Source organism: Hemiscyllium ocellatum, chromosome 14 (assembly GCF_020745735.1).
Source record: "Hemiscyllium ocellatum isolate sHemOce1 chromosome 14, sHemOce1.pat.X.cur, whole genome shotgun sequence".
Classification (NCBI taxonomy): domain Eukaryota; kingdom Metazoa; phylum Chordata; class Chondrichthyes; order Orectolobiformes; family Hemiscylliidae; genus Hemiscyllium; species Hemiscyllium ocellatum.
Window position 1 is genome coordinate 41,270,658 of NC_083414.1, and position 18,318 is coordinate 41,288,975.

The 18,318-nt window shown below is 39.5% G+C and overlaps 1 protein-coding gene across 1 annotated transcript; it reads left to right on the forward strand.

Moving 5' to 3' along the window:
* Positions 1–1,772: 1,772 nt before the first annotated feature.
* LOC132822483 (putative uncharacterized protein C3orf49) lies at positions 1,773–11,831 on the forward strand. The gene is made up of 5 exons (XM_060835860.1): positions 1,773–1,894; positions 6,186–6,646; positions 11,125–11,255; positions 11,344–11,460; positions 11,640–11,831. The coding sequence occupies exons 1-5, from the start codon at positions 1,773–1,775 to the stop codon at positions 11,829–11,831; spliced, it is 1,023 nt and encodes a 340-aa protein (XP_060691843.1).
* Positions 11,832–18,318: the final 6,487 nt, after the last annotated feature.

The window sequence follows — 18,318 nt, forward strand, 5'->3', positions numbered from 1 at the left end:
CATCTTTGGACAGAAATCGGAGTTATTGTTTCATGTTGAGTGATCCTTCCTCAGAACTTCTGTGCCAGACCTGCTAAGCTTTTCCAGCAATTCCTATTTTTGTCTCAACTATTTAAATACTGTGGCTGAAAGAGCAGATCAGAGGCTGGGAATTCTGCAGTGAGTAATTTATGTTCAGTCCGCCTTTCTAAAAGAAACAAGTCAGGAATCAAGAGGTTTGGGGATAAAGGAGTAAAATAGAGTTGAATATTATCAGATCGGCCATGAACTAATCAAAAGACAGAGTCAACTCTGTGAGCCAAATGGCTTATTTCTGCTTGCAGATCTGATGGTCTTATGGTCCACCCACCTATCAGCTCCAACAACATTCAAGAGGTTCAACACCAGCCAGGCTAAAGGAGCATTCCATCCATGACCTTAAAATTCATTCTCTCCATCGCTAGTACATAATTGTAGCTGCATGCTACATCATTCTTTTTATTATTAATTCATTGGGTATTGGTGTTGCTGTCTAGGTCAATATTTATTGCCCTTCCCAGTTGCCCTTGAAAGATGCACTGCAGTATGGCCGTCAATGTTCTTTCGATACAGATGGATCTGAACAAGATGGACAGCAGCCATTCAGGAAGTCTGTTTACCAACACCTTTTCAAAGATAATTAGGGATGAGCAACAAATGGCTAGACCTGCCATTGATACACACAACCAAAGTGGGTTCTGTTTTATTCTGACAAGATCAAAAACACATTGGGTGACTGCTTTACAGAACACCTCTACAAGTATGATGTTGTGCATTATTGCAACTTGGCTATCCATATTTCTGGTCTCCTGCAATTTCCCAAGGCAAGCTTGAAGATTGGCAACTTTTCCATTCATTAGGCACTTTAAAGCATTCTGGATTCAACACTGAGTTCAACAATTGTAAACTGTAATCCGTGCGCCTGTTTTGACTTTTTTATGCTGGCTTTGGTTTTCTTTGCTTACTTTTTTTCAATGCTTTCACTTCTCCTCCACACATGACTATTTCTTTTGGCATTGCACCACCCTTTCTCATTGAATCTCTCCTTTCTCCACTCTTCCCAAATTTTCTTGCTTAAAACATTAACGTTTTCCAATTTCAGTCATCAGCCTGAAGTGTTACCTGCTACCGTCTCCATGGATTTTGCCTGACCTGCTGAGTATTTATAGCGCTTCCGGGTTTTGTCTCAACTTTGAAGTGTTTCATTTTCATATTAGCAGCTTATTTCATCCTGAAAGTGGGGAAAAAAAGTATAGAAACTTACCTATGTAACTAGCCTGAGAAAAAAAATTGCGATCATAATCTAAGACATCCGAAGATTACATGTTTGCATATTTTGGATCGAATATTTTCGTAACTTGCACACCGCAGCTTCTTATAACTGATACCTTGTTTTTACTGAAAGAAAAATTTATTTATGCAATCAAACTGGCTTTGATGTTAATATTTACGCATATGAATTCACTGCCTAGGTGCCTGTTGTAGAATTTCACAAGTGCATCTGATTTCTTATGAGCCTAGTCTCAGCCACTCAGCTATAGTTCCGATGATGCACTTCACAAGGGCAAGCCAAAGGAGCTGGCATTCCATAATTAACCACGAGCAAAGTTATGCAATTCTGTGGCAATGATCCTGTCAGCTACGTTTAAATCTTTTCTGCTTCCCATCAGGTCTAGGATCAACTGCTGAGATCCTGCATCTGACAACTGCATCGTTTCAGTTTTCAACTGGACTTTGTCAGCTACATTATAGCCATGCACCAAAATCGTCCAAGTTGCGTTCATTCCCAGGTCGTGCGAAATCAAGATCCAAACTACCGAAGAGTGATCAAAAGAGAAAGAGAAGCCCTTGAACACAGAGGAAAAGGAATTGTGAGGTAAGTATTTGCAATTTTGAGAACTCCATTAACTAGAAAATAAGTTTTGAAAAACTCTACAAATGCCAGGTTGTAAACCAACTAATTTCATTTCAGACGTATCTGCACCATTCTTTGTTTTTCTATTTCAGTTATAATCAACAGCAAAGTCCACTATTGTTCTTTCATTCTTCCGTGAACTGGAAGCATTTAAATGTTAAACTTTTTGAAATTTTGCCATATTTACATTTTATTATAATTTGATTTTTCTAGCTTTTTTTAGCCAATAACACAACACCCAAAATGTGAATGAATTCTATTGCTGACTCTTCCCAATTCAAGAAAATGCAATGACGTGCCAAGTGTAGCAGTTTTTTAAACTGGAAATGCTATTCCACATATCTGAATTACAATTCTGTGCTGCTGAACATTTTTGTATGTTGTTTTATGATATTATATGTGTAGTAAACTATATTTTGATCTGAAAATGATTTATAATTAACATTTACCTTGTAACGTATGAGCAGAATTAGGGAATGATATGAAGTTAACAAAATCCCATGTACATTTTTAAAATAATATTTCATTCTGCAAAGCAGATTAAGTCTCAGAATTAATACTTGGTTCAATTCTAATTACTTTACCTGGAATTTTATCAACCTGACAGTATTTAATGTGTTCATGTTGACAATCTTTGTGACTGTCATTCTTTTTAATGAGAAGGCACAGGACATTGGAAATTTGTTCTACAATCATAGAATTTTGATCAAAATAATTCAAAACTCTTGAATTATGCTTATGTAGGTGAAAGTGATAGATTAAAATAGATGTTAATAAGCCAAAGAGTGACACTTTTCTAAATTAACATGGCTTGCTAAATACACTTAATGAATTTTGTGAACAAAAATTTCATTCATCACGTGTAATGTGAAAACTAAAGGAAATGTACTTTATAACAGTGCTTCAAATAAAATTTCTTCTAAGGGCTTACTTTATAATAACTTGCAAAGTGAGAATGATGTTTTCTTGGAGACTTGATGGTCAATTTGTTTTAATGTCTGATTAAAATCCTGTCTACAATACCTTCTCTTCTCACAAACTATTGGAAAGTACTGGTCAAGTAATTAAGTAATGCAATTGTAGCAACATGATTAGTTTTATTTTGTAGCTAAATTAATGGATAATTGAAAACGTTTTCTTCAATTTAAAAATGTATGGTAAGAAATCTTCATTTGTCCAATCTGTATTGCTAAATACATGTTTCAACACCACTAATAATGTTTATTCCTGTAATTTGTCACTGTCTTCCTTGTGGCTGTCATACCTTACACGGTAAACAGTTTCCTGAAAGACCTACCTCTACCGGTGGTGATGGTGCCAACATTTTCCTCTTGACACAGATCAATTGAATCCTAAACTCTGAGGATGGCACGGTGTCTCATTGATTAGCACTGCAGCCTCTTGGCACCAGGGACCTGGGTTCAATTCCAACCTTGGGGGCGAGTGTCTGTGTGGAGTTTGCACATTCTCCCTGTGTCTGTGTGGGTTTCCTCGCACAATCCAAAGATGTGCAAGACAGGTGAATTGGTCATGCTAATTTGCCCATGGTGTTAGGGGATGTGTTATGTTAGATGCATTAGTCAGGGGTAAATACAGGGTAGGGGAATGGGTCTGAGTGAGTTACTCTTCGGAAGATCAATTTGGACTTGTTGAGCCAAAGGGCCTGTTTCCACACTGTAGGGATTCTAAACTACTCCAGACAATTGCCCTGCGAACAGTTTGATAATCTTAGCCATTAATAAAAATCAATTTTAAATGACCATAACTAGGCCCTGAGCTCTGGAGGGGGGGCGTGTTCTGCTTGGGTGGGGGTAGTAACTGGAGAGGAGGGTGAGTGGAATCAATTATATTAAGGTTAGTGCTGGGGCCTCAATGCTCAGGCTGGGGTTTGGGAGTCCAGGTCAGATGTAACCCTGGGCTTGTGATTTTGTCACTGGTGCTAATCGTGATTATAACTTAATTTCAGTTTTGCTGAATGAGTCTGGTGCTGTGTAAGACAGTGTTTCAGAAAGAGCTAAAGCTAAAGTTGCATGAAATTCCACCCAATCTTATAATATTACAGGGTCTTTGGGTAGAATCGGGCAAGGAGATAAATATGACATCTCTGGTTGCTAACAGTTTTAATTAATTCTGCCTAACTCGTCAATGTAACTTGTACCTATTGCTATTATATAATAAACTGTAACCTCTTATGTAAGACAGTGTCTCATCTTGTAAAGACCCAGCATTGGTCTGTTGACTACTACTAATAACTAAACATTTATGTTGCAACTTTAATGGGTTGAAATATCACAAATTGTTATGATTGTGAGGACATATTAGGGCAGATGAGTGCTGGGTTTAAGTAGTACATTATAGGAGTAAGAACAGTAAAGCGATTGAGAGAATTCAAGATTTTAGAGACTTATCAACTGAAAGTATGACCACTAAAATTGGAGATGCTGAAGAGACCAGAATTTGGAGAGCTATATTTTGAGGGGGGTGGAGGGGATGACAGAGATAGGGCCTGTGAAGCTATGGAGGCATTTGAATTCAAGGATGAGACTTTTTTATGATCATGGCATTGTCTAATTTAGAAATAATGTAGGTCAGCATTCATAAGGGTGATAGATAAATGGAAATTGATGAGAGCAAGGATTGATATATGACTCCTTGTATCCAGAGGGTGAAAGGTTAGAGGCCAGTGGGAATTTAATTTTAACAACCAAGTGTAAAAGTAACAAAAGGCATGCATAAAATTTTAGCAGCAGAGAAGCTGAGGCAGGAATGAAGTCAGGCAATATTACCTAAGTGCAAATGGCAGTTCTAGATGTGTAAATATGTGGCCAAGAATTCATCTTGAGATCAAATGTAACACCAGGGTTGCGAGCTGTCTGATTGAGCCTTTGATAGTTGCTAGGAAATGGAGTTTGCAGCATGGAATAGACACAATGGCATTGATTTCCTAATGTTTACTTTGAAGCATCTTCTGCTCATCTAATACTGGACAGTCTAACAGATACTGTGGGTGGGTGGTATCAAAAGCCAGTGGTGGGAGTCAACTGCAGTAGTCAGTGTACACGCAAAACCAGACACTGTTTTAAGATCATGTCACTGAGGAGCAACATATAGATGAGAAATGTGAGGAAGCTAAAAATAAACCTTGTAGTGCACAGCATTCAATGTGCGCAAGTGAAAAAAGAAGCTCAGAACAACAAATGCTGGAGATCATATTGGGTCAGGCAGCATCCATGAGGAGAGAGCAAGCTAACATTTTAAGTATCATTGACTTCATCAGAGCTGAAGAGGGAGGAGGAAGATGGTACATAGGGAGCTCCCTCGGAAATGTAGTTTTAAAAAGGCTAAATTTTTCTCACTGTAATAAATGATCAGTTGAATCTCCTGAAACCTGAAAGAGAAATCTTTACCAGATCACTGGGAAAGATAATTGAAATTCCAAAAAAATTTGGCCTTCATTGTATTTTGAAAGTGGCAAAGGTATTTTAGTAATTGCTTGATTAAATGTACAAAATTCATTATCTCATCTGAATATAATCAAACTAACATGTCTCACCAAACCTGTCCACCTTCTAAAAAGCACAAGTCAGGAGAGTGATGGAATATTCCGCACTTGCCTGGATGGGTGCAGCTCCAAGAACACTCAAGAAGCTTGACACCATCCAGGACAAAGCAGCCTGCTTGACTGGCACCGAATTCACAAGAATCCAATCACTCCACCACAGACGCTCAGTAGAACAGCATGGATGATCTACAAGCTGCACTTCAGGATTTCATCGAAGATCCATACACAGCACTTCCAAACCCATGACCACTTCCATCTGGAAGGACAAAAGCAATCAATACATGAGAACACTGCCACCTACAGGTTCCCCTCCAAGCCACTTACCATCCTGATATAATACTGTTCCTTCACCGTCACTGGGTTAAAATCCTGGAATCCATTACCTAACAGCATTGTGGGTCTACCTACAGCACATGGTCTGCATGGTTTAAGAAAGCAGCTCACCACCACCTTCCCAAGGGCAACCAGGGATGGACATTAAATATTGGCCAGCCAGTAATGCTCACATTCCCCAAGAGAATAAAAGAAGTGATTGTCGACAAAATGGGGTAATTATGTATAGGGATCAACTTCTAACGAACAAAGGGGAGAGTTTTCTAAAGTAGTTGAAAAGAATGAATGCTGTATGTTTGGAATGTTGGGTGGCTTACATGATTCCTCTAATAATTTCTCTCTTGCTGTTTGCTGCAGGTGGCACAGAGCTGTATCTACCAATCTAGTCAAGCCTATAATATATATTCCTGAAGATGAAATGTCCAGACAAAGTGGCTCTGAACGTAGAGAATCAAAGAAAAAAAGCCTTATAAATAAAATGCGAAAAACAGTAGGGAGATTTATAGCACATCCTTGCCAAAACAAGCAGTTAAAGAATGTTGACAAAAGAATTGAAAGAGATTGTGCAAGAAGTCCTTTGAGAACTAGAAGCTTCCCACAATTTCCAGTAAAATGCGATCATGTTCTAAGAACAAGCAAGATGCCTGACTCACCACTGGAGTTCTTGGAAAAATCAGCATCAAACCATGTACAGTGTAATGATCCACACTTATACAGATCTAAAGACGCCAAAACATCCAAGGGACAAGCCAAGCAATTGGCAAATATTGATGAAACAAAGATACTGTCAACATTGAAATCACAACCGCAGAAAACTGGTTTGTATATGTCGCAGAATAAGTTGAATGTTATTTATAAACTGAGGCCATTTTTCCATTAAAAAGATATTCTATTTAATTCATGACAGAAAGGTTGGATGTTCACATATCAGTTAACTGTTGTGTGTGGCTAAGTCTGGTCTGAGTAGGAATTATTCAACTGATTCACATGAAGTCTTACTGGGGGAAATAATAAGGTGGTCTTGGTTCCTAGGCTGAACTGTATCTCCGGGCAGAGGATTATAATGATGGAAGAACACTGACAAAGGTTATGGAAAATATTGAAAGTGAAAACTGTTAATCTTCTTGTTTGTGACCAAAAAATTGCAGAATTAAAAGAAAATTGTTTGAAAAGTTGTAAGTAAGACCTCACTTTGCAATTTATTAAGCTAAGTAATTATATGCTGATATTTCAGCAAAGAAATTTAAACACTTACCTCTCAAGTTTACTTCAGTTTTGAAGATTCAATTTTGTCAGGGACCTTTGATCGCAATAGTGTCTTTGGAGATCCTTTTGGTATTTTATTTCAAACTTTGTACTCAAAAAGGATGCGAGATTAAGATCTGTTTTCTTTTCTTATCAGCACTAGTCTTTTTCCTTAGGAACCTAAGCTGCAGGAAACCAAATTTATAATGCAGTCAATGATATGCAGTTCAACTCTGAAACCACCAGATGACAGGCTTAGACATTAACAAAGGAACCTCGATTATCCGAATGAGATGGGCAGGCACTGTATCGTTCAGATAATTGATTATTCAGTTAATTGATTTCCACTGGGGCTCAGGGTTTTCTGTGAAGTCGGCTCCCCATTCAGGAGACGAGGCAGCAGCACACTGCTTGCAAGCCCCTGCCCCCCGTGTCTGCCCCCCAACCCTGTCCGCCCCCATCCAACCTCCTGCCCACTCCCCCCAACATTGTCCGCCCCCTGCCCGCTCCCCCAACCCCATCCACCCAACCCCACCCTGCCACTCCCAACCCTGTCCACCCCCACACCCATCCCTCTCTGTCCCGGTCCCCACATCCAACCCACTCCCCCATCTGCCCAACCCCATCCCCAGCCCGCCCAAAATCCCATCTGCCCCCACCCCACCTCCTGCCCACTCCCCCAACCACGTCTGTCCCCACACCCTTCCCTCTCCCTCCCCGCCCCCACACCCTACCCGCTCCCCCATCTGCCCAACCCCACACCAAGCCCACCCACAACCCCGTCCGCCCCCACCCCACCTCCTGCCCACTCCCCCAACCTCATACGCCCCCACTCCACCTCCTGCCCACTCCCCCAAACCCCACCTGCCCCCATCCCACCTCCTGCCCACTCCCCAAACTCCATCTGCCCCCTTCCCATCTCCTGCCCACTCCCCAAACCCCATCTGCCCCCATCCCACCTCCTGCCCACTCCCTCAACCTCATCCGCCCCCATCCCACCTCCTGCCCACTCACCCAAACCTCGTCCGTTCCCACGAACCCCGCTCCACCCCCAACCCCGCCCACCCCAACATGTCTGCTCCACTCCAACCCTGCCCATCCCAACCTCGTCTGCTCCACCCCCAACTCCGCCCACCCCAACCCCGCCCACCCCAACCTGTCTGCTCCACCTCCAACCCCGCCCACCCCAACCCATGTCTGATGAAGGGCTTATGCTCCTCAGATGCTGCCTGACCTGCTGTGCTTTTCTAGCACTACACTCTCAACTCTGATCTCCAGCATCTGCAGTCCTCACTTTCTCCTAATTCTAAGATTATGTAATATTTTAATTAATGTTTTGACTCTATAAAGGCAGTACTTCACATTATTGTGAATCTTTGTACTCTACAAAGTGAAGACGGTCATCATTGTTCTTCTTGTAATATCCAATGTTAGCACTGAACACAATTTGGTGATATTTTGTACATATTTTAGAGAGAAAAAAGCTTTGTATATTTAGGGTGGCATGGTGGCTCAATGGTTAGCACTGCTACTTCACAGCACCACAGTCCCAGGTTTGATTCCAGCCTTGGGCAACTGTCTGTGTGGAGTTTGCTTATTCTCCCTGTGTCTGCATGGATTTCCTCCCACATTCCAAAGATATGTAGCTCAGGTAAATTGGTCATGCTAAATTGTCCTTAGTTGATAGATGCATTAGTCAGAGGGGGGTGGGTTACTGTTCAGAGGGTCAGTGTGGACTTGTTGGGCTAAAGGGCCTGTTTCTGCACTGTAGGTAATCTTTTCTAATTTAACTGTACTCTCAGAACATCAATGCCCATTGTATCGCTGCATTTATTTGACTTCTTGTCATTTTTATTTCTAATCTAAATCAAACTGCCAGTTCAGTACAAAGTTACTTAGAGTTCCATCAACAACACTAGGTTGAGTTTACTCAAAGTCTGCAATTTCTGTAGGTTCTACAAGTGGCTCAGTTAAGATTTTTACCTCAAGGTAAGCTGGATTTAAACACAGAACTCAAAAGTGAAGGGTGGTAGTGTGTTAAGGCATCAGGAAACTTTTATTCTGCAGTTTAATTGCACATATGTGCATTTAATATAAAATCTTTTATCCTTCTGCCCAAGTTTAAAAGTTCTGAATGTAAATTATTCAGTTTTGTATTGTTCATGTACCAATAATTGAACTTCCTTCCCCGAAGTTCACTTTGAATCATTTTTAAATTTGTTTTCTTATTCACAATGGAAGTAAGGAAAATTGTGTTGAAAAAAACTGCCTCAGCTGCCTTAGCCCGCATCTCTAGCTTCTTGCTTACCTCCCCTCATGTCTTCTCTGAGCTCATCTTGTCTCAGAGACCCACCTCCTGCTCCCTTGATGACAACTAAATTGCTGAACATTGAACTTCCCTCCTCATCTCCATGCTAATCACAAAATATTTTCTAACCAAATCCTTCAGGGAGGTTATAGCAGCTCTAGAGCAGATGGGACTTGAACCCCAGATTCCTGGTACCAAAGGTAGGGATGCTACCACTGCACCACAAGAGCATCCAACATGTTAGCCCCTACTGTAAATGGGTTCACTCTCTTCAAGGACCCCAATGGCTTTGCAAATATCTCTGCACCTGATTTCCAACCTCCCTTCCCTCTCTAAAGCCTTTGAATGGATTGTCACTTCAGGAAATACCCATCTGTTGCCGAATTCCTTGAAACTCTGTTACAATCCCATTTATCAAAGTCACACATAACATCCTAAATGACTGTAACAATGGTAAACTTGCCATCCTCATCCTTCTCAAACTGTTTGCAGCCTTTGACTCATTTGACCACACCATCCTCCTTCAATACGTTTAAGTGCGGTCCAGCTAAAGGCATGATCTCACCTGTTACCATTTGTATCTATGCTTTTGTAGCCAGGATATTATTTGCCAATACGCTGTCTTGTGGTGCAGCAACAGTGTCCGTATCTCTGGGCCAGAAGCTTCAGATTCAAGTACCACCATTTGATGGCTGTAGAAGTTGTGTAATACTATGGCCATAAATGGGTATTATCCATCTGCATATTCTTCCAATAGACCAATGGAAGATAGTAAGATTGAGAAAGTTTCCTGATCAGCAAAACTATGTTAACAGTAACATAACTATGTTAAAATACTGGACAGGTAATTGTATGAGCAAGAGATTCCCTAGTTCTGAGGCATGATAGAAGCCACACATGCATGCACACAGTCGCTTGAATAAACGCAACAAAATGTGTTTTTGTAGAGTTGTTAACTCCGAGTGTGTGATTTTCAAGAACAGGCATAAAACAGGCATTTTATAAGTTTAAATCAAAAGAAATGATAAATGCTTTTATATGCAATATTCAAAATACAATTGCAACTCATTCACACAGGATATGCACACATAAGATTACAACAGAAGAATAGAATACACTGATATTTTTAAGAGTTCAAATGTCACTATTATTCAAGATGGTCTGAGTCTAAATAAAACTTACTTACATCAGAGAGATGCAGTGATGATTTTTCTCCCCTATCTTGCATTCATGGAGTCCCACAGTAAAGATTAAAATCGGTTGCATAGCCTTGTCCACACATCATACTACCTGACACATACCAACAGATTCAAGAACAGCTTCTTCCCTACTGTTATCAGAATTTTGAATGACCTCTCATATAATAAAGTTTATTTTTCTATTCACCTTCTCTGTAGCTGTGACCCTATATTCTGCATTCTGTTGTATTTCCCTGCTGTACTTGTGTAAAGTGTGATTTGCCTGTATAACATGCAAAACAATACTTTTCACTGTATCTTGATATATGTGACAATAATAAATCAAATCAAATATGTTTTCTTTAAAGTCATGCCCTTGTGTGAGCAGTTCCTCATCAATTTGTTCCACCAAGTGCCACAGTGTGGGCTTGAGCAACCATGTGTTTCAATGGAGCAATTCTCTGAAATCTTTCTTCCAACTCTTTGGATAATTTGAAAATTTGATCAAATGACCCCCAACAATTTACTGGAAATGTATATAAATCCAACACAACTTTCTTTGCAGCAACTATTCAAGTGGACGTGGATGTTTTGGAGGCAGAAACTGCAAGTATTTTTGGCAACAATCTAGTTGTGACATCACGTCGTATGTCCCGCCGCGTGTCTGTGACGAGCCTCCCCACTGACAAGCAAAAGGTCTGCATAATTAATGACATCCTGTGATAATAAGTTTAAAAGTATGCTTACGTTTTCTGAAATTAAAGTACTGCTTGTTTCATTTTAGGCACCCCGCTCAAGTAAAAGGCAGTACTTAAAAATATTTAAAAAGAAAAATAAAAGAAAAAATGTGGAGCAAAGTAGGAGACATTCCTTTCTAACCGTAGGAAAGCTTCAAGCACAAGTAAGTACAGACGACTTCCAAACATAACTATCTCTTTGCATATCGCCAAACTACTCTGCTGACTGATAGTGAATTACATTTCTCAGAATTCCTTATGTATTTACAGGACTCATGTTTACACAGTACACTCTGATTAAATATCTCTTGAAGTAATATCTATTTAACATTCTTTCAATTAGGTGGACGACTTAATTGAAACAGTTTCAGAAAAGTCAATGAAATTACTGGCTCAAAGGCATGCAGAACTCCAGCAGTGTGAGTATCTAGGAGATGAAATCCTACAGTCATCCAAGCAATTTCAGCGAATTTCTAAGAAAAGTGCACGGAAATACAAGTGGAAAAAGTGTTTTCTCTGTGGATGCTGCTGCTAAATCAGCCTTAATTCTTAAGTACACCATTTAGAAATTAATTTTTCAATTTATAATGCAAAGAACTAAAAAGGTATGCTTTGCAGGTGAACTACTAGGTTAAACTTGAAAGAGCAAAATACACACAGTAAGTATAGTCAGATGATTATATTGGCATCAGAACTAAATTCTTTATGTTAATATAGCATACATTAATTGAACAATCTCAACCCAAAATTGGCCCAATTCAACATTAATTAGCACTCTTGTTCCAATGCCATTGACAAACAAAATGCTTCATTCATGCAAATATTTGATGTATCCCAATAGGTTGGTGTGATGCATCTAGTGTGTATATGAAGAAACATAGCATGCTTTCTGCTTTTGTGTGCTTGTTTTCTTTTTATTGTCAACTCAGCTGGCTAGCAGCAATGCAAAAAGAGAGCCAAGTGTGTTAAATCTCTCCATGTTAGTTAAAAATCACACAATACCAGGTTATAGTCCAACAGGTTTATTTGGAAGTACTAGCTTTCAGAGTTTTGCTCCTTCATCAGGTAATTGTTGGCCCCAACATTAATACTCTGCAACATGGGAAAAATTTATGGAGACTCTAAACTGCTCAAATTGTAGCATCTTTCTCTCAGTCTCCCAGGTGGAATCCAGTGGAATGTGAAGCGTTACCTGGCCTGGTTAAAGAAGTTTCCAGAAAGACGACATATTGTTCCACTAGTTTAGCTGGAGCCTTGAGGGATCCTTGTTCCATGTGTTGCCACCAGGAAATACAGCTGAGGGCTAACCGCTGGAGAAGCTCTGTACTAACAGGGAGATGGTATCCATAATGTGGAAGTGCTGATGTTGGACTGGGGTGGACAATGTTTTTGTCACACAACACCAGGATATAGTCCAACAGGTTTATTTGGAAGTACTAGCTTTCAGAGTGCGGCAGGATCATAAGACATAGAATTTATAGCAAAAGATAACAATTAAAACGATATATTGAACAAACCTAGATTGCTGTTAAGTCATAGAGTCATAGAGATGTACAGCACAGAAAAGGACCCTTTGGTCCAACTCCTCCATGTCAACTAGATATCCCAACCCAATCTAGTCCCAACTGCCAGCACCCGGTCCATATCCCTCCAAACCCTTCCTATTCGTATACCCACCCAGATGCCTTTTAAATGTTGCAATTGTACTAGCCTCCACCACTTCCTCTGGCAACTCATTCCATACACGCCATTCTCTGCATGAAAAAGTTGCCCCTGAAGTCCCTTTTACATCTTTTCCCTCACACCCTAAACCTATGCCATCTAGTTCTGAACTCCCCCACCCCAGGGAACAGACTTTGTCTATTTATCCTATCCATGCCCCTCATGATTTTATAAACCTCTGTAAGGTGACCCCTCAGCTTCCAACGCTCCGGGAAACGGTCCCAGCCTATTCGACTTCTCCCTATAGCTTAAATCCTCCAACCCTGGCAATATCCTTGTAAATCTGACCTCTTTCAAGTTTCAACCCTTTCAACATTGGGTTGCAGATTTTGATTCATTAATATGTAAATCCCAGGACTTCTTTTAAGGCACATTCTTGAGATAACAAAAAAAAGTGAGATCTCATCTTTTAAGTCACATAGCTAAGTTGAGGAGATGGACTCAACCGGGACCTTGGGTCCATGTCACACCACAGGTGACCCCACCACACTATACACTCTCAGCCACACATACATACAACACCCACACTCACACGCACATCCTCTCACAGGCTTATACTCCATCACACTCATGCACACACTCTACCAAGCACGCACACATGTAAATACACCATCTGTCACACGCACTTATACGCTCTCGTGCACACTCACATGCATACGCACACTCTGTGACACTCTCTCTCCCTCATATGCACACACACATATAAGTCAATGGGATGAATTTGCATTTGCAGAATTGTAATTGCAGATACATTCTACTTTTGCTCAAAAAGCACACAATCTGCAGGCAGTCAATCCATGTGACATTGTATAAATTTCTACATTGGAAGTGGAACCAGTCTGACTCAAGACTGGTATACAGACTACCTCTAACCTCACACCTTTAATGCAATGTCTGAGCTGAGATGTCACTTTTTTTTAACAAAACCTTCAGTTAACTCAAGAATGTGACTTGAAAGAAATTCTGGGATTTACATATTAATGAACAAAAATCTGCAACCCATTCTAAAAGATGGATGACTTAACAGCAATTTAGGTTTGTTCAATATATTGTTTTAATTGCATGACACTGTGATCTTTTACTATAAATTCTGTGTCTTATGATCCAGCCTTACTTGTTACCTGATGAAGGAGCAGTGCCCTGAAAGTGCTTCTGAACAAAATTGTTGGATTATAACCTGGTGTTGTATGATTTTTAACTTTGTCCACCCCAGACCAACATCAGCACTTCCACATCATGGATACCATCTCCCTGTTAGTTCAGAGCCTCTCTAGTGGTTAGTCCTCAGCTGTGTTTCCTGGTGGCAACACATGGAAACAGGATCCCTCATGGCTTCAGCTAAATTAATGAAACAATATGTAATCTTCCTGGAAACGTCTGCAACCAAATGAGTGTTAAGGTAACCCTTTGCATTCGACTGGATTGAACCAGGGAGATTGAGAGGATATAAGATTTGGGCAGTTTTGAGTCTCCATAATTTTTTTTCCCCAGGTTACAGAGTGTTAACAGTGGGGACAATAGTCACAAGCGTTAGGTCCAGTGCTGGGAGGGACCGTCATGCCCACTGTTAAATACTGCACACCTCAAGTCAGACAGCTTCTGGCTAGTAAGGTGTATACCTGCTACAGTCCAACTGTTGCTTGGAGTTTAGAATTTGTGCTCAACAATGACCACCTGTATGGTGAATTGGTCACTGGTTCATGACTTCCTCAGCTACAAGTGAGATACAAAGATGATAGATATTAACTCTGACCTAGAGGGTGACTGTTTGGAAGGGCATTGGATGAGAACAACAGAAACTAAAACTTCAATTGAACAAGGGGTTCCAGAGGAAACAGAGGTCAGCAAAATGTCAGTCCACTGTCGTCCTCTGTAGCAAATGTAGCTGAGACACACATGCTAGAGTGGAGTTACTGATTTACACCAGGTGATACTTAACATGCAGATGGCCAGAATGGTACAAACCATCAGTGACATAGAAGGCTGTCATGTTAATACAAAGATTGATTAAAGTAGAATGATCTTTAGTCCGCAGCTAAGGGTTGGAAGTGGGAGTCCAAAATTAAAAGTTTTTTTTACTTTTCCTGTATTAACATATTTAACTTTGCGCACAATCTATCAGATAAAAATCCTTTTATGGCTTGCCACAATTTGAACAGTTCAGGAATAAAATATATATTTCCTGCATGTCTACTAAAATAGGAAAAATAATTAGCTGTATCGACAAAAGACCATAGACATCTATTTCTATTAGAAAGTCAATTGGTAATATTTGCCTTGAGCAGCACCATTCTGTATGAATAGGGTGAAGCAAGGGCGAGAGGCCTCCATGCATTACTACAGCAGGTATAGGTAATAGTCCCATTATCATTGTTCTGCATCACACTCTAGCCTCCCAACTTGAATAAAATAATCAGCACCCTCTGTCTATTGGAATAATTAGTAATTATCTGTTAAGACAATAAGAGGTCAGATTTTATAGTAAACTACAAGAAAGATGCAAAGATGCTTCATTGTGATTTGGATAAGATGAGTGAGTGTGCAAATGCAAGGCAGATGAATGTGGATTATTGTAAGATTATCTACTTTGGTAGCAAAAACAAAAAGACAGGTTATTATCTGAATGGCAATAGATTGGGAGAGGGGGAAGTGAAACAAGACCAGTTGCTGAAAGTAAGCTTGGTGGTGCAGCAGGCAATGAAGAAGACAAATGGTATGTCAGCCTCATAGCGAGAGGATGTGAGTACAGGAACAAGGATGTTTTGCTGCAGTTGTACAGGGCCTTGGTGAAACGACACCCAGAATATTGTGTGCAGTTTTGCTCTCCTTATCTGAGAATGGTCTGGCTATGAAGGCAGTGCAGCAAAGGTTTACCAGATTTGACCTGCAATGACATAACTGACCTGCAATGACATAACTGACATTTGAAGAGAGATTGGATGGATAGGACATTATTTACCGGAGTTTAGAAAAATGAAGGTAACCTCATAGAAATTAATAAAATTTATTACAAGAATAGACTGGGTAAATGCTAGAAGGATATTCTTACTTGGGAGTCCAGAACTAGGGGTCACAGTTTAAGGATATGGGTAAGTCATAAGGAGAAATTTCTTCACTCAAAAATGTGATGGGCCTGTAAAATTTTCTGCTGCAAAAATTGAGTGAAGCCAAAGCATTGACTGTTTTTAAGGAGTTCTTAGGGCTAAACTTATCAAAAGGTATGGGAAGAAAGCAAGGACTGAGATGGACGATCAGCTAAGATCATATTTAATGGTGCAACAGATATGAAGGGCTGAGTGGCCTACTCCTGCTTCTATTATCTTTGATTCTAATCTTTCCCACATCTATTCAAATATTGAAAATATGTGCTAATATTTGTTCGAGACTATATTAAAATGTGTTGCATTTCAGAAGTTATGGTATTAACTTAAAATACATAATAGGAACCCCATGAGTCTTATCATTATGATGTGTTATATCTAAAAACGCTGTTCCATTAGGTTTTATATTCACTATGCATGTATCCAAAATCAAGCATTTCTCATCAACTGTAAATTACACAGAACAGATATAACAGGTGTTGTGTTACAGTGAATGGATGTGGATTTCCTTGAGTAAATTTGCACTCTGGTGTGATGTAAAAAGGCAACAATAAACACAAGTTAATGAAGTAGCAATTTAACACGTGAAAAATAAAAAGCTAAGGCTTTAAAGCTATGTGTTCAGAAACATCTGCTATTGTCAAGATAGCAGACAATTTAAATAACATTATGAATGCAAATCTTAAAAATAAAAAGATTGTAGCTCTTTTTCAATAATGTTATCGCACACAAAAATGTTTTTTTTTTGTAATTTCTTAATGGAAAAGAGAAAAGATACAGTTATATAAAAGCTAAACACCACAGATGCCAGAGTTCTGAAATAAAACAGAAAGTGCCAAAAAAATTCAGCAGGGTCTAGCAGCATCTTTGGAGACAGAAACTCGAGTATGCTTCAAGTCTGATGTAACCTACTCAGGACTTAGAAAGATATAATGATATCTATTTTAAGCAATGAGTTGAAATTAATGAAGGAGGTACTCAAAACCTTTTAAACAATCCTACAGAATATTACAATTATTTACAAATGATATTTATAATTCATCATTCTTGAATTTGGCTTAATAGCAAATCTCATCGGTTTTTGAAACATTTCCTGCAATATCCATTAAATAATCAGATTTTCTCTGCCATTCAATTTTTCTGGTAACCAACAGCTTGTTGTTTAATGTCTTTAAAAGAATTATGGCAATTCAACTGTGTTCCTTTTTATAATTGATGTACTTTGGAAATTCAACAAAAGGAAGAAAATCAACTACATCCTTTCAAATTTAGAGGGGGACTTCAAAATTATGTTCCAAAACTGCTATTCAATACTACTTATTTGTAACCTAAGATGAATGTATTTCCTCATATTGATTACATTTTGATTTGTTAAGAATAATGGTTGAGGAAGTGAGACTTTGGTGGGGCAAAAAGTTGTTGATAGGAGTTCAGCCACCAATTACACACTGCATTTCCATTTTCTTCCAACTGACATTAATGTCCTAGGGAAACAAACCCCTTTGTAAAGCCTGCTTGTTTTTCTCTATAAACTTTTAGAACTAAACAATGAGACAAGGTGAATATATTAATGTGAGACACTTGTTGGCCTTTCTTTTCACTAGAGTACCAAACTTCATGACTGATAAAGGACAGCCAGCCAAATTAGATGGCAAAAGTGAGGACTGCAGATGCTGGAAATCAGAGTCTAGATTAGAGTGGTGCTGGAAAAGCACAGCAGGTCAGGCAGCATCCAAGAAGCAGGAAAATCGATGTTTTGGGCAAAAGCTCTTCATCAGGCCAAGTCAGAATCCAACACAACTACCTCTTTAGTATGAACTCTTTGTGAGTAGACAATCATCACATTATCTAACTGTTTGATTAGAATCTAGATACTGCCTGTGCATAATGAACTGGCCAAGTTTACTCCATCAAGTTGTAGTCTTCTCAGAGTTCCAAACTCAAGGTCCCCTCTTCATAATGGTTGGTCTCAAACTGTCGGTGTCTTCAATTTCCCTTTTACATATTTTTTTCCCCAGTCTTCCAGATTGTTTGAGATCATGCTCCCTTGAGCAAGACTCTCAGAGTTCTGAGCCCATTTATCCAAGCATCGTGTAAACAGAAGACGTGTGCACATAGTTCCTCTTTTCAGTCTTACTTATTCCTTTTTAGAAACGCAGAGGTTAAATAACCTTTAGTATCAGATATATACCTAGTCAG

Coding starts and splice junctions, on each gene's coding strand:
- LOC132822483 (XM_060835860.1), top strand. CDS start 1,773: ATGCACCAAAATCGTCCAAGTTGCGTTCATTCCCAGGTCGTGCGAAAT. Junction 1,895..6,185: donor AGAGGAAAAGGAATTGTGAG/GTAAGTATTTGC, acceptor TGTTTGCTGCAG/GTGGCACAGAGCTGTATCTA. Junction 11,256..11,343: donor TCCCCACTGACAAGCAAAAG/GTCTGCATAATT, acceptor GTTTCATTTTAG/GCACCCCGCTCAAGTAAAAG.